This window comes from Crotalus tigris, unplaced genomic scaffold (assembly GCF_016545835.1).
Source record: "Crotalus tigris isolate CLP2741 ecotype Arizona unplaced genomic scaffold, ASM1654583v1 scf7180000017987.690289119674:8195010, whole genome shotgun sequence".
Classification (NCBI taxonomy): Eukaryota; Metazoa; Chordata; class Lepidosauria; order Squamata; family Viperidae; genus Crotalus; species Crotalus tigris.
Window position 1 is genome coordinate 6,949,757 of NW_024096758.1, and position 22,477 is coordinate 6,972,233.

The window sequence follows — 22,477 nt, forward strand, 5'->3', positions numbered from 1 at the left end:
AGGTTACATAAAACAGGCATCATGACAGAAAAGGCTTCCAAATTCCCCCCAAGTGACACTATTTCAGTCCAGAGCTGGACTGAATGACCTAAATATACAGAAATTTCCCCACTGTTGAATTAAACTGCTAACCACCCATTCTAGGGTTGACACAAAATGGTTGGTTGTGCTTGGTTGTAAGCCACCTAGAATTGACTCTTGGCAAGATGGGCAGCATAAAAATGCCATTGAAAGTAAGGCTGTGCTTTTATATTTCCTATATGCCTAACAACTTACCTAGTCCCACTCCACCAGGTCCCACTCCACCAGGTCCCAGTCCACCAGGTACAACTCCGCCGGGCACAACTCCGCCGGGCACAACGCCACCAGGCACAACTCCGCCAGGCACGAGCCCACCAGGCACAACTCCGCCAGGTACAACTCCGCCAGGCACGACCCCACCAGGCACGACCCCACCAGGCACGACTCCACCAGGTCTAACTCCGCCAGGGACAACTCCAGTTCCTGAGAAAAAAAATATTGAAAAAAAATAGTCTGATTATATGGACCAATTTGTGTTGCAATGAGAAAAGAAACAGATTGCCTATTTACCATATGCTGCTGCTTTTGCTGCTGCCTTAGCTGCTGCCGCTGCCGCTGCTGCTCCAACTCCTAATGTGCATAGAAACACAGTTAGGTTACAGGACAGAATCCATACAGGCATGGAGCTTCCCCGCACCTGGGACTGCTGGCACCCCAGGAACTCCACCAATACCTGGGATGCCAGTGCCACCAGTGATGACGCCACCAGGGCCAACGCCACCAGGGCCGACACCACCAGGGCCAACACCACCAGGGATGACACCACCAGGGCCAACACCACCAGGGATGACGCCACCAGGGATGACACCACCAGGGCCAACGCCGCCAGGGATGATGCCACCAGGGCCAACGCCACCAGGGATGACGCCACCAGGGCCAACGCCACCTGGAACCCGTCCTAGGAAATAAATTATGAAATTGGAGTGGAAACTCAGCAGAAACTCAATTGGAGTGGAACTTGGTGGGAATTCAAAGAAGATTCACCAAAGTACTTGCCTACCAGCCATACTTATTCAGAAAATCCATGCAACATCAATGCTGCTGATCATCAGGACAGACTCAGGAGAGAATTGCCTGCATGCTACTATCTAATGATCACATTAGAGCAAAAACAGTCTATATTAGATTGTGGTTCCCAAAGCACTAATCTCTCCATGCTCATTCTGTAATCCCATCACATACAGGATTCTATTCATGGACATGTTTCCTCATGCAGGCAGTGACACAAAGTTCGAGGGAGGTTTCACAGGCTGTGTTTGTTGGCTCATCACTCTGTCCCTCAGATTTGTGGGATGCACAGGCACAGTGCCTCTGTTTGGGGAACAGGGATTGGTGGGATGCACAGGCTTATCCTTTTTATGGATGACTTTCTATGTGAATAATTCTTTTCTATGACAATTCTGCTCAGTCACTTTTTTTTGGGGGGGGGGGGTTTCACTGATTCAAAAGATGTGTTTTATTCCTCAATATTTTCATTAATCTCATTGCTGCCCTTCCAGTGGTGGGATTCAGCTGGTTCGCACCACTTCGGCAGAACCGGTAGGTAATTTTTTGTTGCCCAAGCCCAGAATAGATTTCCGGAAGTGGCATCCACACAGAGAACCAGTTGTTCACATATTTGAATCCCACCACTGTGCCCTTTTATATATTGTATGTGTCAGTTTGATGTATGAGCCTGTTTGATATAGTGGTTTAAGGCACCAGGCTACAAATCAGGATACCATGACTTCTAATCCCATTTTAAGCACACAGTTAACTGGGACTCCTTGAACCAATCACGCTCTCTCTCTGTCCTGGAGAGGTGATTCCTAGATAAAAATCCACATAACGCCCCTTCCCTCCTCTACAGATCACAGAAGTATCACTGCATATAGCAACTACTTCCTGTATAAGTAGACTTAGGATATATCTGGGCATTCATTCAATCCACGTTCTGCCTGGAAAGCCTGAATCTTGCAACTTGCACATGTTAAGAAAGTCAATTTGATTTTCTAAATTTTATTTTGCATAACTTAGGGTTAGAGGGGGAAAATTCAAAGTATAATTTCTAGTTTTGTTTTGGCTAGATAACTAGGGAAAGTGTTAAGAATTGAAACCTTTCCTGATTTCAAACATACTCTAGGTAGGGCACCAGGCGTGCTGCATTAAATCTTACTGCTGTCAGAAAGCAGAAACTCAAAATCTCCTCCTAGTTTTCCCCACCAAAATATTTCTCTGTTCTCTGCTGTACTGCACAGATTGACGTTTCTCAACCTCATAATCTAAGATGCATGGACTTCAACTCTCTGTTTGACAATATTGCAGCATCTTGTTTTCAGTAGTAGTTGTAACTTCATGCTGATTTACCTACTTGCCCTCTAGCTTCTGAGATGTCACTAAGATGGGCACACTTACTAAGTACAAATTTGCCCATCCCAGGAACTACTTTAATGGTGAGAGAAAGGGAGGGAGGGAGGGAGGGAGAGAGAGAGAGAGAGAGAGAGAGAGCAGAATGGAGGGCCCAATCCTACAATGTGCACTGCAATGATATCTGCCTGCCTTGAGTTTGCTACAGCTACCCTCCCCCTCAATAAAGAGCTCTCAAATAATTGGGAGACATACCGTATTTTGCTGCTTTAGCGGCAGCAGCTGCTGCTAATGCTGGACTCACTCCTTGCAGATTCAAGCAAGAGAAGAAACAGGAGGTATAGCTTAATAATAGAAACGTAATGCATTTCAAATATAGTCTTCCACCTTGCTGTGATAATAATGCAAAACTGACATTACCCTCATTTTAATCTTACCCTTATTTTAAGAAATACTGTAATGGAAATGTACCCTTGGGGCCAAAGGGAAGGAGATGAAACAATTTATTCTGAAAGTTTTGCTGGCATCAGCAAAAGCTTAGCTGGTGCTGGGCAGTTAAATCAGCCTGGCTTGGTTAAAACTGGAAGCGGTCCAGTTGTGTAAGGGAGATGAGACCTTCCCAGCCACCATTTTTGCTTTGTCAAACTTTACTTCCTGTCCAGAAGCTCCCTTTAACAGACACCCAGGTAGGGAGTGAAGAGAAGGGGGTGGCAACAGAGGAAGATGAGTTCCCTTGCTCATTTGGGCTCTGGCCACTCGTAACCTGAGCACTGGAGAGGAAAAGTCCCAGGCGCGCTTTAATTAAAATACAGTATTGTAGTAAGGTAAGCTTTTTACTGATATCCTATTCTTTTTATTGGCCATAGAATACAAGTAGTCCTCAACTTACAATAGTTCATTAGTGACCGTTCGAAGTTACAATGGCACTGGAAAAAGTGACTTATGCCCGTTTTTCACACTTACGGCTATTGTAGCATCATCATGGTCACGTGATCAAAATTTGGATGCTTGACAACTGACTCATATTTATGACGGCTGCAGTGTCCTGGGATCATGTGATCCCCTTTTGCGACCTTCTGACAAGCAAAGTCAATGGGGAAGCCAGATTCACTTCATAACTGTGTGACTAATTTAACAACTGCAGTGATTCATTTAACAACTGTGGCAAGGAAGGTCATGAAATGGGGCAAAATTCACTTAGCAAAGGTCTCACTTAGCAACAGAAATTTTGGGCTCAGTTGTGGTTGTAAGTCGAGGACCATCGGCATATAAATTCTCAAAACTGTATTATTTAATTTATCCATGTGCGATTTCATTCTTCCCTAGAAAATCACTGCTTCGTGCATGCATTCTTTACATTGTGGTATTCAACGAACGTGATCGTTCCAAAACGTGGTTTGTCATTTCCTCTTTTCCCCACATGGCTGATTCATTTGCTGTTACCTCACATGGGGACTTAGGTAAAGGTATCTTTCATGTCCTTGTATGTGAGTGTATATGCTTATAACAAAGGACAGAGGCCAGCAGGAAGTGAATCAGACACTAATCTTAAAATGTGGGGTGCTGCTGGTGCTGTACTGCATTGCAAGAAAATGGAGTAATACAGAAAGTGGGTGGGATGTAATTTTAACATTAAAACAAGAACGGACAGGGACAGAGGGCCTTCTTGTTCAATTTGTCGTATCAAAAGGTTTTTAATTCCAGTCAACCTCATTTTCTGCCAATCCAGAACTGGATTCAGAGGAAGCTCTTCCCACGCTGTCTGCTGTGTTTGCCTGCTGAGCCAATTAATTTCACACTCAGCCGCAGCACACTTCAAAGCATTAGGTCTACTAGACTTCCATTTTGCAGCCCATTTTTAAAGCACAAGTGGCAGGTTGTCCAATTGGTGAAACTCTTCGTCTCACCTTGCCTCCCCGTTCAGGAGCTAAAGTCAATAAAGCTTTCTATTTGCAGGGTTTTTTTTTTTTTTTTAAAGTAGCTACATTTCAGGTCCCTCTAATACTGTAGTTCTTTAACTGGGCACATCCTGTGGTTTATGGAGCAATTTGCTTGTTTCTGAGTTGAAACAAGTTGAGTTGAGTTTCTGCTGCCTATATGCTTGCGTAAAATATAGTTTTGGGAGCGGGGGTGATGACACTATTTGAGACTGGGAAAAACTGGTAATTGGGTCAAACAATTTAAGAACACTGCTCTTGTATCTACTGCTCAGGTATTTTGGCATAAAATCGGGCAAAGACACACAATCTCTGATGATCCTATTGTCAAATACAGCCTGAACTGATTGTGTTGCTTCAAATAGAGGTGGGCAGTATTTGTATAGTATCTAAAGCAGAAAATGTGTGATGATAATTTGTACCATTACTGTATTAATTAAAGTAGTATTTCTTAAATTATTTTCATATAATTAATGTTCAGGAGTCAATAAACAATCTGAAACTTCACAAAGGGGTCAATGAGCTGAAGAATTTGGGAACCCCCCCCCCCCCGATTACACAGTGGCTGCATTTGAGTGAAGGATTTGAGGATGTCTGACTTTTCGGCTTTGGATTGAAAGACTGCACACCTCTGCCTCTGATAGCTTTCAATTCTTACCTGCCTTATAACAATGCAGGAAAAGGAAGTAAACATGATTAATAGTTTGACTGTTTTGCTTTCTTTTCTGTTCCACTCAGTGGGTTCCTGGTCAAGACAGAGTCTAATAATTTTTTCTTTTTCCCTTTTGCAAGGCATGGGGATGTGGGAAGGGACTTTTATTACTCCAGCACCTGTGGCATTGTGAAGCCAAACAATGTTCTTTGCACTCTCTTACTCAGCACTTGGAGAGTACCCAGATGGCTCATAAGCTTTCCTGCTCCTTCTCAGCTTTTTAAGATCAGCTGATAGACAACAATCCCAAACTGCTTTTGAAAAGATGAGGAGCAGGGACTGAAGCAGCATGGAAGTGTCTTTGGTGTCAGGATGGAGGAAGAATAAATAAGGGGTGGTGGGTTCAGCTCTGCTCCTTATGTGGATGTTAAAATTAGGTTTCTGCTTCAGTTACTAGGATCAGAATGACTGTGATTACCTGGTGCTGTTGAGATAGATACTGCTATTTGAGCAGATATCCCCTGCCCTCTGTTCACATATGCCACACAGTATGGGTGTGTTTGCTAGTATTCTAGGTGCTGTGGTGGTGCAATAGTTAGAATGCAGTATTGCGGGCTAATTGAGCTCACTGCCAGGAGTTCGATCCTGACCAGCTGAAGGTTGACTCAGTTTTCCATTCTTCCGAGGTCGGTAAAATGAGGACCCAGATTGTTGGGGGCAATATGGTGACTCTTTAAATTGCTTAGAAAGGGCTGTAAAGCACTATGAAGCGGTATATAATCTAAGTGCTATTGCTATTGCACTTCTGCCCATTGGACCCCCTACTTGGTGATATAACCTAAAAGCAATGAATATATATATATATATATATGTTTAAAGCCAGTGAACAAGTTTATAATTGAGAGCTGTTGGACTAAATGGGATTGACTATTTGGGATACAGAAGCAAACTCCGGTTTCATCTCTTCTTTCTCTTCCCCTAAACAACTTACCTCCCACACCAACTCCTCCTGGGCCTACTCCAACTCCAGGTGCAAGTCCTGGAAGTCCACCAATACCAGGAAGACCACCAACTCCAATTCCAGGAACTCCTGGAAGACCGCCGATACCACCCACTCCAGTTCCAGGGACTCCTGGAAGACCAACGCCGATACCACCCACTCCAGCTCCAGGGACAGGTCTGCCACCTGCAAAGAGAAAGAAAGCCATAAAGGGTACAGACTGGAATTGGGAGAAGGGAGTCATGAATCTCTTGAATGTTGACCAATATTGGTTAGTTCCAGACCAATAATTAGCATTAATTTATTAGAACAGCAGAGGAGAACAGAAAACGTTAATTGCAGAAAAATGCTTTTTTTCAGAAACTTCCATTGATGGACAATAAAGAAATAAATACACACAAATATACACAATTAGCCATAAAAGGCTGGTGGGTGAAATGGTAGTATGATAATGGTAATCTCTGTGGGTAGTTTACTAGCTTTGCCATCCTCAAACCACAAAGAAATGGAAGGATTCGTGGGTGGAAGGCCAGAATAGCACAGTGGTTAGGATAGTAACCTGTGATTTAGGAAATTTCCAGATCACTTAAATTCAGAACTTTAGCCACTTGTTCATTAGGTCAGTCTTCCTGAGGCTGACACTATAATATATGTATAACTTTTAGAAAGAGTATAATTCCATTCATCCGTAGCTGACATGTTTACTATTAGCTGGGTTAATAGGAATTGTACTCAAGCATATTTGGACTGCATCAAGTTATCAAAGGCTATGCAAAAAGGAAAAAGTTTTACAGATAGTCCTTCACTTATAACTACAATTGGGACTAAAATTTCCACTGATAAGCAAGGCAGTTGTTAAATGAGTCATGCTACCCAATTTTACGACTTTTGCCATGGTTGTTATGTCAATCACTGCACTTATTCAGTGAATTGTGTGTCAATAAGCAGATCTGGTTTCCCCAGTGGATTTTGCTTGTGAGAGGCCCTTGGGAAAGTCAGAAATGATGATCACATATTCCTTGGATGCTGCAACCATTGTAAATGGTTGCCAGTTGTCAAGCACTCAGATTTTGATCACATGACCCTGGGGATGCTGCAACTGTTATAAGTGTGGGAACCAATAGTAAGTAACTTTTTTCAATACCACTGTAATTTCAAATGGTTGTAAATCAAGGAGTATCTGCAGTATAGTAATTTGTAGTATATTGCATTTAATAAAACTATATGGTACTTCCCAATGTTACACATTTAATGCATTTTACAATCAGTAATAAAAATACCAGTACTAACCATAACTAAGTTTATAATAATGTTTAATTTTGAAGTATGGGAGAGAACAAAAATGACATCAAAACTTTTCTTACAGCAGCCATTTAAAGGAGAAACTAAGACTCTAACAGGGACATCCTACTGTAGGAATTGTGTCTCCCCCCCACCCTGTGCATTGTTTTGTTTATGTGCCATTAAATCAACTCAGAATGACCAGATTTTCTCCAGGTGAATCTATCCCAAACCTGGTCCTTCAGGTCTTCCAAATATTGCATTATAGTAGTTTAAACATATGAGGACACCAGAACATGAAGTACTGTAACTAAGTTGTTTGTGTCCAGAAAAGAGTTAAAAGGTGGTAATTGGTGCTTCTAACTAGGGAGGTTACTATCATCACTATCCATGATAAGGATGGTGCCAAGAACAATTTGAAACTATGACTTGTTTTTCTGGAGAATGGCAACTTTACAGTTCATGCAAACTCTTTAAGCCCTATACCACAGAACCATCCATCTGCAATGCTATAATTATTGTAATAGTAATTATAATAATTAATATATTAAAAGAGGGAAAGTATGCTTTCAGCTGAGCTTGACTTTTAATAACGTCATAGTTAAATTTTCTTGGCAGTTATCTGGAAGTGGGCACTATCATTGTCGTTGTACAGGAAAACTTTCTTTTTTTTTTACTTCACAGTCTAACCACAGTCCTGGGATTTCCCATGTCAGTGCCAACCACAGCCTACTTCAGTTTCTGACTTCAAGAACCACTAAGTGCTGCTGCCTAGGTAGAACTCCTCTTGTTATAAATAGAATCCTATTAATTTAATAATAATTATTTTATTTACTGCTGCATAAGCAGTAATTTCAGCTTTTGCCACTACCTAATTCACTGATGGTGAGGTTGTAATCATAAAATAAATATAATATTTCCTGAATGAATATTTAGCGCTGCTGCTGAATCCCCAAAAGTACAGAGATGAAAACTTCCTGCTTCAAAGAGGGTCTGTCATGATGGGAAGTTACTGATTATTAAAAGCTTATGGTTTTTAATACAATTTGTTGGTTGGAAAAGATAGCAATAGCAATAGTACTTAGACTTATATACTGCTTCACAGTGCTTTACAGCCCTCTCTAAGTGGTTTACAGAGTCAGCCTATTGCCCCCAACAATCTGGGTCCTCATTTTACCCACCTCAGAAGGATGGAAGGCTGAGTCAAAGATGAGGATCAAACCCCTGGCAGTCAGCAGAATCAGCCTGCAATACTGCATTCTAACCACTGCACTACCCCATGATGCTCTTTCTACCTGTTATCTGAATAGTTCTTGACACATGAAGAATGGTAGATCATTGTACCTTCAAGCTACCCTGTGACCACCACAAGCCTATTCTTCTATTTTCTTCTATTTTACTAGGAGGAGCTGCCACAAAGAAGAGGGGGGGGGGTCAATCTATTTTCCAAAGCACCAGAAGGCAGGGTAAGAAACAACGGATGGAAACTAATTAAGAAGAGACGCAACCTAGGACTAAGGAGAAATTTCCTAACATTGAGAACAATTAACTAGTAGAATGGCTTGCCTTCAGAAGTTATGGGTGCTCCATCACTGGAGGCTTTTAAGAAGAGTCTGGAAAGCCACTTGTCTGGAATTGTATAGGGTTTCCTGCTTGAGCAGCCGGTTGGCCTAGCTAGGAAGTTCAAAACATTGCATGGAATGATATACATGTTGTAGCCAGAATGATCCACTAGATGGCAGCCTCTTTCCTGTCACTGACAGGGCTGAGTCATAGACATGGAAAAGGAAAGAGTGATGCTCAAGGTGACTCCGCTTTCAACACATTTGAATTCCACCCACGCCTCACCTCCACTTCTGAGGAGAAATAAAGGCTGCCCATAGAAATCAATAGAAAAATCCAGACTTTCACCGCAACTACCACTGGGTAATACACTGACTAATACAATGAATGGTTTCAAAAAAACCTTTCCCATTCTTTCCGACACTGCTCAGTTCATGTGTAAAAAAATAAAAAACATTAATAAATGCAGTGAAGCTGTGTGTAAGATAATGGAACAAAAGATGAGCACTATTTTATTCTTCCATTGGAAATTATTCTTCCATTGGAAATTATGTTTCTGCCTTTCTTGTAAAAATGAAAATGATGTCTCAAAATCCAATGGAGAAATCAAGCTGCTATCATAACTAGGCAGCAGGACCTATCTAGCAACAACCCACTCACTTAAAATCTTTCTTCTTTCTCCCATTATGTAACTAAAGCCCATATTCTTTCACTTCCTTCCCCAAAGGGCAGACTATAGAACAGTGTTTCTCAACCTTGACAATTTTAAGGCATGTGGACTTCAATTCCCAGAATTCCACAGCCAGCATTGCTGGCTGTGGAATTCTTGGAGTTAAGTCCACATGCCTTAAAATTGTCAAGGTTGAGAAACACTGCTATAGAACGAAGGAAGTTATATTGTAAGCTAGTAACCTAACCTAAAAACTAGAATTAGAAGCCACTTCTTTATGACTCTTTTCTTTGCACTCTTTCCATTTATTTATTGCTTTTCTTTACTTTTCTATCTTTCAAAATGTAATTTTGTTTTTTTTTCTGTTCAACATTTAATAAAAATTTTATATATAGCTAAAAAAATGAATAGAGAAGATAGAACATCACAGTGCCTGGAACATTCAACTTGTACATCTAATCAAACCTAGGTAATTCATCCTTTGTAAAAATGGCAACTGCAGAGGCAGTAAAAACAGGGAAGGGAAGGAAGGCTTTCTGGGCTGAAGTGTTGGATTTCAAGATAGCTCAGGACCCATGTTACACATTTGTTTCTGACTTTTACCTTGAGCCCAAAAGCCACAGATGAGGCGCACCAAAGGAAAAACACATCAGAGCTGGTGCTCCTGTCCCTTGATTTTAATGCAGGATGGACATTTGAGCAGAACTTCAGGGACTGGAAAATAGTGTACAATCTCACTATCTTGCTTGGTGAAACTAGACGGTGCTGTGGTTTCCTTAAATTCCTTCAACTGCTTGACTCCCCATTGCCAACTCACTTCTTCAATAAAAAACAGATGACAGGCTGAGACAGTCCAGGAAAAAGTGACAGCAACCAATATACTACAATTCCTAAGCTCTCAGGAGAGCAGATCAGGTGCACCTAGGAAAGATGCAGTATTTAGTACCTAAAGAGGAGATGCTCAAAATCCATCCTGTTTGATACTACACTAATTTATTTGAAGCTATCCATGTGACTTTCCTCCCTATCTCAGATTCTTTTTTTTTTTTTTTTTTGAGGAACACAAGAAGCGACCATGAAGCTTAGCATCCTGGTCCCACAAAGACCAGAACAAAAATTGCCACCCCAAACTCAACAATCATATCAGATCACTCCAAGAAAGAAAGAGAGATTAGCTAGCTGTTAAGTCTAGGTAGAAAGTTTGGAAGAGTTAACATGGTTTGTCCAGTATCTAAACAAGGAGAAGAGAGGTAACATTTTTGAGGACAGAAGGAAGGACTGAAGGCAGAGGAAGGGTTCCTTCTTCCTGTGCCTAGTTCCTCCATGCATGAAGGCATGTTTGTTACAGTCAATTCACAAAGCCTCAGGTGAAAAGACCCCAAAGGAGCAGTAACAAGTGCAGAAGAATCAGGCCTCTCCCCATATTTCCTTTCTCCAAACTGCACCTTTCTGCCAGTTTTTGTTAAAGCAGATGGCAACATTTGGGTGACCTCAGCCGATCTCAGATAGGGTTGGGCCTGATAAGAACTTAGATGGCCCATCACCAGGAAATCCCAAAGTTGAAGATTGGACTAGGAAGTAAAAAGTCTTTTTTTTTAGGGAGACAGGCTGCTCAGAAATGTGAGAAATAAATAAAGAAAAAGGAAAAAAAAGAAGAAAAATACCACTGGAAGATAAATGATACACCATTTTCATCCTGTTTCCAAGAAAACAACATGGATGTGTCAGTGAAGTCAAAATTAAGCTTAAAGCAAGAGAATTTCCTTTTTCTCTGCCAATTCTAAGTTATTCCATAGAAGATTCTTGCTGCCTTATTTAATTTAGTCTGTACGTTCTTTATCCTCCCAAATTTACTTCAGCTTCAGTTCCAGCTTCAATTCTAGTTCAAGCATATCTAAAGAAGATGAACCAACTCACCATAAGCTGCTGCTTTAGCAGCTACTTTGGCAGCTATGCCTGCTGCTACCGCTGGTCCACCGGCACCTGAAGGAAAAAAAAAGATGGGAGAAGTTTACTTGTCTTATTACCTTTGGGGTGCTGATGCCAACAAGAAAAGATGTTCCTACTCTATCTGGATCATGGAGGAGTGGATTTCAGAAAGTCATGGCTGTGGTGGCGGAAGTAGCATGATTGTGGGGAGCACATTTAGTTGGGCTAAATGAGCCTTATGCCTGCATATATTCCCATAGCCATCTAAATCAGAGCGATACCCAAAGTCTTGTTGGACCTCCAAATCCAATGCCATAGGCTCTTCAGCGCTCCATACTCTACTGACCATAAAGGGCATAGGATATAGAGGGAGAGTTAATGTTTAATGTGTCCCCCTCTTTGTTAATCTGCAGTCATTTCCATCTAGCTTTCTCTCAGGGACACATACAAAGATATTATCTTGGACTTCCTTCCTAGTAGGATGCAGCTAGCTAGAAGCTAGGCTTGGCCTATTCCTATCGTACTTCCTGTATATACATCTCCATTATGTTTCAGTTATAATACCTGCTTCACTAATCATTGATCACATCAACTTGGGTCTCAGGAATGCCCACATGCACTCACAGAATGCTTCAGCCTCCACAAGGTTTATGAGTCCAGGGTCTTTCTGCTGAGCTCTGATTTCCAAGTATGGCTGGGCTTATCCACTTCTGTGATGGAACTTCAAGGCAAGGTGAGGATGACTCCTAATGACCAGCTAGTTCTGGATCAGTTCAGATGCACTCTATGTTTTTAGATGAGGGAGAGAGAAGCAATGGCCCTCCAATTTTGCTGGACATGCATCAGCCCTAGCCAAGGTGCCAAGGATAATGAAAGTTGGACATGGCCATCTTCTTCATAGCTGACTTATAATATCTGAGAGTGAATCGGCCTCCAGTAGGTAGGGGCAGAATTTGGGCAATATAGATCTTAATTTTATTCATCTTAGTTTTATTGACATCATGGTAGCCCATAATGAACTGTCCTTATTCTCAGGCAGGGATCCAGCAAGACATATTTGATATATCTTTCCAATATATAGGAAATTACCTATTCCTCCTGGAACACCACCAGCACCAGGCAACAACCCTCCTCCACCAAGGGTCCCAACTCCAGGGATGGTGCCTGCTCCAGGCAGAAGTCCAGCACCTTGTGAGAGAAAAGGAGGGATGCATATTGGCCAAAATTCCTAGTATTTTGACTCCCAGCAGAATGAAGGGCAAATATTTCTAATCCCGTCATAATCCACCTAAGACATTTGACCTTCATGTTCCCCAACCTCGAGTTACTGTGGATCTCAAGATCTGAAAAGAAAGGTTCTCTGCAGGATTGAATTCCATAGAAGAACATCTCCTTTTTTATAGCCAAGAAAGTACTATTAAGGCACTTTATTCCAAAAATATTAAGAATTAGAGCAAATATTCTTTAGGTGACAGAAGTTCAGTGACTTGTTTAGGCAGTGGATACTCTTGGATGATATTGTGGGTTCAAGAAAGTATGAACAAACAAATAAAAAATAAAGATAATTTTAAAATGGCTAAAGTCTCATGAGGTCTCATGTGATAATATAGATATTTGAGATTTAGCCATGTTTTTTAAAGTTGTAATTTAACAATTATGATTAGGAGCCCTAGGGACCACAGAGGTTGCATAGGTTCTAAAACATTAAATATTTATTCAACCTGGAAATCCTGCAGGGTGAATTTTGAGTACGTACTGCAAAAATGCTGATGGTTCTTTCTGGTTTGTTACTTACCATATTTTGCGGCTGCCTTAGCAGCAGCAGCCTGAGCTCCTACACCTGCAGAATAAAGCAGAACCTCAGGCATTTTTGTGGGGTTTGCTTTCATTTTTTATTCTAGTGGCTTGCCCTGTCTGATGCCCTGTCACTAGGGTATAAAATGAGAGCAAGCTCCATTTCCTACTAGCTGTGGTGCCTTACTAGTTTGGTAATGAAACATCTGCAAGAAAACAATCAAGTTTAGAGAGCACCCAGGACCCCTCAGTTCCTCTCTGTTCTATATTCTGATGAACAAAATCAAGACAGAGTCATCTGAGTTTTATTTTCTTTCCCTTCTACTGGCTTTAATCTCTCGACTGTGTAATTGCTTCACCAAGTCCATCCTTAAATATTCTTTCATACCTTCCAAGGTCATCTCTAAATTCCTTTACAGATACAGTGGAAAACACCATCATTCAGCAAAATCTGGATGGCTACAGGCGCCTCACACCCCTGGCATTCTGTAACTATGTCACAATGCCAAATTTGCCCTGAGCTGTAAGACAGTAAGACAGGAAGGGCTTTGCTAACACTCTTGTCTGACCTTTAGCCAAACGCACAAAGACATTTACCTGTACCCGTTGGATAGCCAGGTTTCCCTCCAAGTCCTCCAGCATATGCACCAGCTGCCCCACCTAAAACCACATAGAGAAGGCAGATCTGCTTGAGAATAGGTATTAATATTTTTGTCTAATACAAAATATAAAGAAAATTGAAGGGAAAATAAGACATTGGGGCTCTTCTTGATAAAAACACCTCCCACATATTGGTAAGTGGGATTATGTCTCCTTCAATTCATCCCTGTTGTCTTAGAGAGACAGAGATCTCTTAGTTCCTAATATTTGTATACCTTCCCCAACCCAGTCCTTTCCAAATGTATTAGACTTCTACAACCATAATCCCAAGGCAGCTGGAAGGTACAGGATGGGGAAAGGCTGTTCTGCATCTAATTACGGAACTAGATCTAATTTCATTCCACTCTTATACTTGTCATTCTGTAGGCAGCAGGCTCAGGAGATTTGCAGATAATTTTCAATTCTGCCTCCTATCCAAAACCACAATTCCAATCAAAGTCATGAGACCTAGAACTAGATTCAAACCAAATGACAGAAATCAGTAAGGAAAACATGCTCACATTCTTAGGCTTACTATGAAGCCTGATGCTAAGCTTCACAAACCTTCCTTTTAAATGGATGGCTCACCTGGTCCATTATTAATTCTTCCTTTAAAACAGTTATATAGCTGCCCATTTTAAAAACAGATCTGGGTGGCTTACAACTGACAAAAAAATATATAAAACAGTAACAAATTAACGGTAACAAAACCAGAAACAGAAAAACTGCTCTGATGCATCCACATTATTGTCCCATCTTGACCTCACCCTATTCTAAAACCTCTTCCTGGGGGAAGAATTAGATTTTAATGCTCTCTAGGGGCCCATCAGTTCTTAAGGCAGAGGCTACAAGGAAAAGGCACAGTTCTAGGCCCCATAAGATGGCAATATTTAAGGGAAGAAAACCGAAGTGTGCCCAATGCATCAACTCTAGTCAGATGGACACATATCTTCAGAGAGGCAAATAACCTGGTCCCACACTATGAAGGCTTTAAAAGTAATAACCAGCACCTTAGACTGCACCCTGAAAAAAACTGGGAGCCAGCACAGCTCCTGCAATGGGTGTAATATGAGTGAAACTAGGGACACTCAATACATTATGCATTGCTGCATTTTGGACCCGTTGTAACTTTTGGGTGGACTTCATGAATAGTCCCACTTACAGCATGTTGCAGTAATCCAAATTAGAAGTGACCAAAGTGTGAATGACTATGACCTAGTCTAGGAAAGGGCACAATTGGTATACAAGCAGAGTTGTGCAATGTGGAATCCAGTTGATAATTTAGTTGATTTAAGGTCTTAAGCTGTGCCCATTTCTATCAAGCCCCAGACATTATTTGCTACACAACCACTGAGTAAAAGGTTTAGAATGGAAGACATGTCAAGAGGACTCACCGAAAGTCAGCTTGCCAGCACCATAGTAACTACCTGGAAAGAGAACCATTTGATCAGAACACGCACACAGGCAGCTGGTATTTTACTGAGACAGACTACTCCTTCAATTAGGATAGAATACAGTCTTTGTGGACTGCTAGGAGTGTTTCTCAACCTTGCAACTCTAAAATTGTGGACTTCAACTCTCAGAATTCCACAATCAATCATGGCTGGCTGAGGAATTATAGAAGTTGAAGTTCGCCCATCTTAGAGTTGCTCATTGTGTTAGGCCAAAGATATAATTTACAAGCCACAACTGTTTCACACAATAGACTTTATTTTTGTCTTGCAATGTTATGTAAATTGAGAGAGAGAGAGAGAGAGAGAGAGAGAGAGAGAGAGAGAGAGAGAGAGAGAGAGAGAGAGAGAGAGAGAGAAATCCTTCTAATGTAGTCAGTATATATAGATTATTTGGACAAATGTTTCAGAGATGTGTAAAGCAATTTGTTAAACTCTGGATTAAGAATCACCTGGGAGTTTTGGTGCCTTGATGGGATAACCCAGAGGTAGGCCTGGTTGCTGTCCACCTCCAATTCCTCCAAGTCCTGTAACATGAAGTAGAGGGCTGACAGGGGAAAGGTCACAAACTAACAATGACCTAATACATTTTCCTACTCCACTTTGTAGCCAAGAACCAGAATAGATTGGTCTCATCTTCAGCTACCATAGAAGCAGGGTATATATGAGATGCAACCCTCATTTTTTCTTTCTTTTTTAAAGCATCCAACCTACCAGGGATTCCAGCAAAGGCTCCTGCTCCAGCTCCTGAAAGAGGAGAAGGGGAAAGCATGTTAGAAATTGCTTCTAATATGAACATAGCAGTATGAATATGCCAAAAGAAAAGGAGAAAAAAAAACCCAGTACTGTAGCTAGAGTGTAGGATATTTCAAAACGTATCTGAGTTATAAAGGATTTTAAGATATATGATATTTTTCTAGCAATCTACATATACAGGTACTGTAGTCTTTGGTTAACAATGGCAATTGGGAAGGAATTTCTGTCACTAAGTGATGTGATCATTAAGCAAGGACATTGTGTGGTTGCCACTTGAGACCTCCTGTCAGCTTCCTCATGGGGTCATTAAAGAAGGTTGCAAATGGTGATCAGATGACCAAGGGGTGTTGCAACATCATAATTGCAAGCTGGGTGCACAGTGCACAGTCACATGATGTGGGGATGCTGCAGCCAATGATCTGTCGTAACTGCTACTCATTCAGCACTCTCATAAGTTTGAACACTCATTGGCATGGTCATTAAATAAGGATCACCTGTAATGTGATTGGTTTTGGTCTTTTCAGAAATCAGTACTGAGAGTGAAGGTGTTTGCAGATATGTTGCGCTCTTACAAGCGCATCTATGCACATGCACATACATTGAGGCACACACATCTATGCACACACAGAGACAGAGGTAAGTAAATCACAGTATGAATTAGAAGGGCAGTTCTTAAAGAGTGGTCTGGGGAACCCTGTGTCAAGTCAAAAGAATAAATATTTTACAACTCTTCTGTTTTATTTTCCAATACAGTAAATATCAAGAGATTCAATCCACATAAACCAAAGCTCTACAGAGTCCTCAATCAATTTTAAGACCATAAATGGGGCCTGAGACCAAAATGTTTGAGAATCACTGAATTATAAGATCCTAACAAAACCTTGTTATAAACAATAACATTTGGGGTAGAGATGCCACTTACCTGGGACTTTCTGTTTGACACCTGTTCCAGTTGGCACTCCTGGCAAGACTCCTACACCAGGATAGCGGATTCCTGAGATTTACAGAAACAGCAGCTTTAAGGTTTTATTTAACAAAATAACAAGAGTTGGAAGGGACCTTGGAGGTCTCCTAGTCCAACTCCCTGCTCAAGCAGGAAACCCTATATCATTTCAGATAAATGGTAGTCCAATCGCTTCTTAAAAACCTCCAGTGTTGGAGCACCCATCCACTGATTAATTGTTCTAACTGTCAGGAAATTTGAGGCTCCTTGTCTCACATAGTAAATTGCAAGCATTCCATCATTATTCTTTGGTTTGTTGAAATGTGCTAAATTTGCACCTATGCATTCAACATCATGTTGCTGAAGGAAGGGAGGGAATGGCCCTTACACAGGCCAAACTCACCTGTGCCAGGAAGTACACCTCCAGGGAAGACTCCTGGAATTCCAACACCTGTCAAACATAGAAAAAAGTTGCTACCATTCTTCCTTCCATGACCTTCTCCCACTGGGGCATTATATTTAGTTCAAATGCCTTAGCTAGAAGAATTCTCTGACTCCTTCTTGGAGTCTCCATCTGCTGAGACCATTTTAATGGTCTCAGCAGGTGGCAGCACAAAACTGATCTTAGAAGCTAAGCAGGATCAGCCTTGGTTTGGTTAATACTTTACTTGGATCAAGAACCACCTGCTAATTTGGAACGCTGCCTTGGGAAACTGAAATAACATCCCAGAAGACCGTAACAAACTTCTTCTGTAATGCTAAGAGGCTTTATGAGTTAAAAAGTTCTAGGCAAGAATTTTAACTAGGTGAGATTTAAAGTCATTAGGTCAACTAGTTTCTACTAAGTCAAAAACACTTGCTAAATTGATTTTAGCCTTCTCTCTTGAACACTTTCATTTTTGTTTATCTGTTGCAAAGAATTATAAAGCTTCCAAGCAAGTCCTAGCACAGTCTTAATAGACATTTTCTCTTTAAATGATCTATTAGCTCGTTCCTCTGTTTTTCTCTAAGATAGCAGGTCAAGACCATTTATGACAATCATTTTTTTTGCCGGGGCTTCAATTTCCAGAATTCTCAGTGTTTATGCTACTTAGGAATTCTGCAAAATGTAAACACATCTGGAGAGCATCAAATCAATGAAGGCTGATGTTAAATTTATTTCTGCATTTAATCAACTTGAATAGATGAACAATAACAGTAAAAAATGTAAAAACATCTAATGATCACTGAGACCAAGCCCAATTACACCCAATAACATCTCATCTACCTGCCTTGACCTCCACGCCCTGGAGCACCTCCAGGTCTTCAGCAATTTCTCTAAGGTCAGCATTGCAACAGAATGGGTCCCATTAGCTGACATTCTTTAATTGAGGGAACCCAAACTGATTCCTCTTGGATCAAATGGGATGGCTAGAAACAGTGGGGAAGATAGCTCTGCAAATACAGTAACTTGGTTCCATGTCTTGAAGGAATCTATAGATGAAAATCAGCACCTTGAATTTATTCAAAACCACACTGGGAGTCAATACAGGTTGTGGAGTAGAGGTGTAGCATGAATATACCGAAATCTGCTCCTAACAGTTCACATTGCTGCATTCTGAAACATTTGCATTGTGGTAATTCAATTGGGAGATAACTGTGAAAGTGATTTTGAGCAGTGCCTCCTGGCCCAGGAAAGCAACAAGTGGCACACAAATAAAGTTGTACAAAACCTCTCCTTGCCAAGGTGGTTATCTGCTCTTCAAGCAGGAGACTCGGGAGAACTCCAGATTGCATTGCATTTCTGTTTGGAGTAGCGCAACCCCATGCAGAAGTAAAGATGGAAAAATACCAGAGCCAGAGGCCCTAAAACCCAAGCCACTCAGACTTATTGGATTGGGCAGAGGCTTAAATTGCACAATCAAGTCAATTCATGACTGAGTAATTTTACTGTGCCTTGATATGTTTCATGTCCCAGTCTGTTTAGCTAGTTTATAGTTCAGTATATAATGCAAACCTAGAAAATGGTTAAATTCAGGTTAAATATGTAGTAGGAAGCCAGCTACTTAGCAATAAGGGCCACAAAACTGAGTGAGACCACCTTTTAACCAAATACCAGTCGGTTCATACTATTCAAGGGGGTTGTTTCTGATCCACTGAAGATTGTTGATTGCTGTTCTATTTAGAATTGTGTCCTTTTGGCCTCTTTTTACTATTTTTGATGAGGAAAAAAGATTGCTGTCCAAAAAACCTCACATATTTAAAAAAAATGGGTAAATCAAGATATCCCTAATGGTGTTGTTTCACACCAAAGCACTATTCTGTTATTTTTATAACGATGTGAGGTTCTTCTATCTTTTGGAAATGACCATTAGCTTCCCAGATGGACATGGAGTGGAAGTAATGTTTTAAATGAAAGACAAAATGTTGTTCATCTAGAGCCCACTGTGATTAGCCACCTAATCCTATAAGTCAGAGAGCAAAAGATGAACCCAAGCTATGCCTTCGGTTTTTATAGCCCACTTACTCTCCCAGCTAATTAACATGTTATTAAAATTCAGAGCATTCATCCTTATTTGAGCTGAAGTTTCTTGGAGCAACTGCTGACCTACCAGGGATTTTCCCAGGTTTGGCTCCAGTACCAGCACCTGTGGGAGCAAAAGAGACCAGTTGATGCAGTGCAAAAGCCTTAGTCCAGCATAAATATTTGTCCATTTTTTTGCTCTGGTCCAAAAAACAGATTCAAACAGGATGTATTGTTAAGTAGTAGTGCAAAGGTGCTTTCAGTTGGATCATGCAATCTTCGTGAGATTGTGCAAGTCAAAATCAGCAAATGTATTTCAAGGGTTAGATAGATAGGACTAATTTATTTTGGACCAAAGAAATTAAAACATGGTGGGCTAGGGAGCGGAATTTAACAGGCCATGATTTCAATGGGCAATTTTATTTCATTTTATTTCTTTATTAAATTTAGATACTGCCCATGTTATTCTGAAAAGTGACTCTTGGTGCTTACAGTTAAAATCATAAATATCAAAACATTAAATACAACACTAAATACAAAGGTAAGAAGCAAAAAGGGCAAAATTAATATGCTTCTCGGTTAATCCACCAACCAGTTCCAACACTGAACGGCCCCCCCCAATGCTATTGTTCTTTTATTATTAAACTTTTAAGATGAGTTTACAATAAAAAATAATTTCGGTTTGCATAAACCTATTAAACAACTTTGTGCTTGGTCATCTGCCAGACGGAGGAACAAGAGATGAAACTTGCAATCCTTGAGACTTATGCATTTATATCCAAGGTTAAGCCAAAAGTTTGAAAGGTCAGAATCTGCATCATAACATGGCAAATAATTTTTCAATGGGTTATTTTTTGGGGGGGTCCTTAAAGTCTGTAGCGGATGCCTGTGCCTTTGTGGGGTTTAAATGAGCAACTGCCTCAATCAGTGTTATGAGAGAACTTTGTGGATAGCTTAGCAAATATCCCAACTACAGTAATAGGATATCGTTGTCATCTTATTACTTTTCATTCAAGGGGAAATTTTTACGGTTGGATTGGGTTTCATACTTCAAAAGTTTAAAAGTGATTCTCCCCTGTCAGAGTGTATTTAAGCCACTTCCTTTTGATCAATAATCAGGTTTGCATTTGTAAATCATGCTGTTGGTTGTGTGAATTTAGCTTGTTTATGATGCCAAGTGTTCTGTGAATTCAAAATAATGTAAAACTTGTTATATAAATACAACCAAGGCATCAGGAAGGCATTCTATTCCCAACTGAGCAAATGTAAGGTTGATAGGCTGAGATGCATGGGAAGAATTCAGGAACATGATATGAAGATTGCCATCATCATGGCCTCATCTGTAATCACTGATTATTAGATTTCTGAAATCCTTTTTTTTTAAAGCTCTCTAAAAATGGCATATTAACATCATCAAGTTGGTGATGCTAATATGCCATATGTCTTCTGTCTATTCACCCCATTGGCAGATGAGAAGTTTCAAAGGAGTCAGCACTTAACATCAATCCAATTGATACCACAGAAAAGCCGCCCATCTCCAATTACAGTGCTTCTTTTAAAAGAAGAAGTAATTGGAGATAGATGGCTTTTCTGGGGTATCGTGATTATTTACACATAAAAGCTAGCTTCAAATAACATGCTTAACCAAGTCATTTTAAGTTCTAATGGCAGCTTAGATAGCGTCTACTTTCATAAGTTCTTTGGTGATTTAGTGTGTTTTGTGAAGCCAGACCTTTTGGTTAGCCTATAACTTAATGTATTGTTCTATTGTGGAAAGGTCCTTTATTTAAATGGTCGTTTTCCCCACATCAGCACAAAATCAAAACATGGGAAATTCAGCGACTAGGTTTACAGAGGCATCTGTTGGAAACCACCACAAATGCCACAATGTCATTGCACAATCACTCCAAATAATGCAAGTAGATGTTGTATATTACATATTTCCATGATGGTGTCATGATGCACACAATACCACATGCTCTCCTTGCCCATGACCAAGACAGGTAAGTGGGGGAATGGAGAATTTTTGTTTCATTGTTTCCACCACACCATAAACTGCTTCTCTAACTTGATAAGCAAAGTCAGAAACTGTCCCTCCAACTTTCTCCTAGTTTGAAACATGTAATTAGAAGAAGTTGACCTTGGATTTACTGAACAACCATTCTTATTCAGAGCTAAGATTTTGCGGTACAGAAAGGTTGATAATATAATTACTCCATGTTAATAGACCTACCAGGTAATCCACCCACACCACCTCCAGGTAGTCCACCTATGCCGCCTCCAGGTAGACCGCCTATTCCACCTCCAGGTAGTCCACCTATGCCGCCTCCAGGTAGTCCACCTAGTCCACCTCCAGGTAGTCCACCTACTCCACCTCCAGGTAGTCTGCCTATGCCACCTCCAGGTAATCCACCTCCACCGCCACCAAGTAGACCACCAAGTCCTGAAGATGATAAAACACATACATATTGAGGTTTGTGGACTAGTTTGGTGTTGGGATGAGATGGATGATTCTCTTATATCTAGACTTCTTATATCTAAGAGGGGTGATATAATTTAGAAATAGGAAATATAAATAAATAAAATATAAATATAAGTAAAAAAATGTATTTTGGATGACAGAAAATAGAATTTGCTGCTTCCACAGGTGTACTCTTCTCATTGTTTGCCCACTCACACAAAGACAAAGAAGAGTTTTGTGAGAAGGGACAAAGAAAAAATGAAAAATTAAGTTCTAGGGCATTATTTGAAGAACATCAAGACTGTTAGAAGTAAAAGGGCGGAATATAAAGTTGGTTTATTTGATCAACGCTAAAATAGATATGCTGTATGTTGACTTTTAATGGAATTTTGCTGGCATCAGGATTGAAATGATGAGGTTTTAATGGATTTGTTTATAGATAAGAAATGGGATATGGGAAGAAGAGATCAT

The 22,477-nt window shown here is 40.5% G+C and overlaps 1 protein-coding gene across 5 annotated transcripts in view; it reads right to left on the minus strand.

Moving 5' to 3' along the window:
• ELN (elastin) overlaps nt 1-22,477 on the minus strand; it is an 82,152-nt gene that overhangs the window by 14,467 nt on the left and 45,208 nt on the right. For 4 of the 5 annotated variants that reach the window (XM_039346256.1, XM_039346254.1, XM_039346257.1 and 1 more), the window contains 16 exons: nt 21,779-21,988; nt 19,634-19,669; nt 17,446-17,493; nt 17,022-17,093; nt 16,058-16,090; nt 15,796-15,870; nt 15,287-15,319; nt 13,851-13,913; nt 13,255-13,299; nt 12,549-12,647; nt 11,448-11,513; nt 6,008-6,202; nt 2,683-2,733; nt 755-979; nt 592-651; nt 277-504 (listed from right to left, as the gene is read on the minus strand). In XM_039346256.1, coding sequence (XP_039202190.1) covers nt 277-504; nt 592-651; nt 755-979; nt 2,683-2,733; nt 6,008-6,202; nt 11,448-11,513; nt 12,549-12,647; nt 13,255-13,299; nt 13,851-13,913; nt 15,287-15,319; nt 15,796-15,870; nt 16,058-16,090; nt 17,022-17,093; nt 17,446-17,493; nt 19,634-19,669; nt 21,779-21,988 — 1,539 coding nt within the window. The remainder of the gene's footprint in view (nt 1-276; nt 505-591; nt 652-754; nt 980-2,682; nt 2,734-6,007; nt 6,203-11,447; nt 11,514-12,548; nt 12,648-13,254; nt 13,300-13,850; nt 13,914-15,286; nt 15,320-15,795; nt 15,871-16,057; nt 16,091-17,021; nt 17,094-17,445; nt 17,494-19,633; nt 19,670-21,778; nt 21,989-22,477) is intronic. The other variant, XM_039346258.1, reaches the window with a different exon arrangement.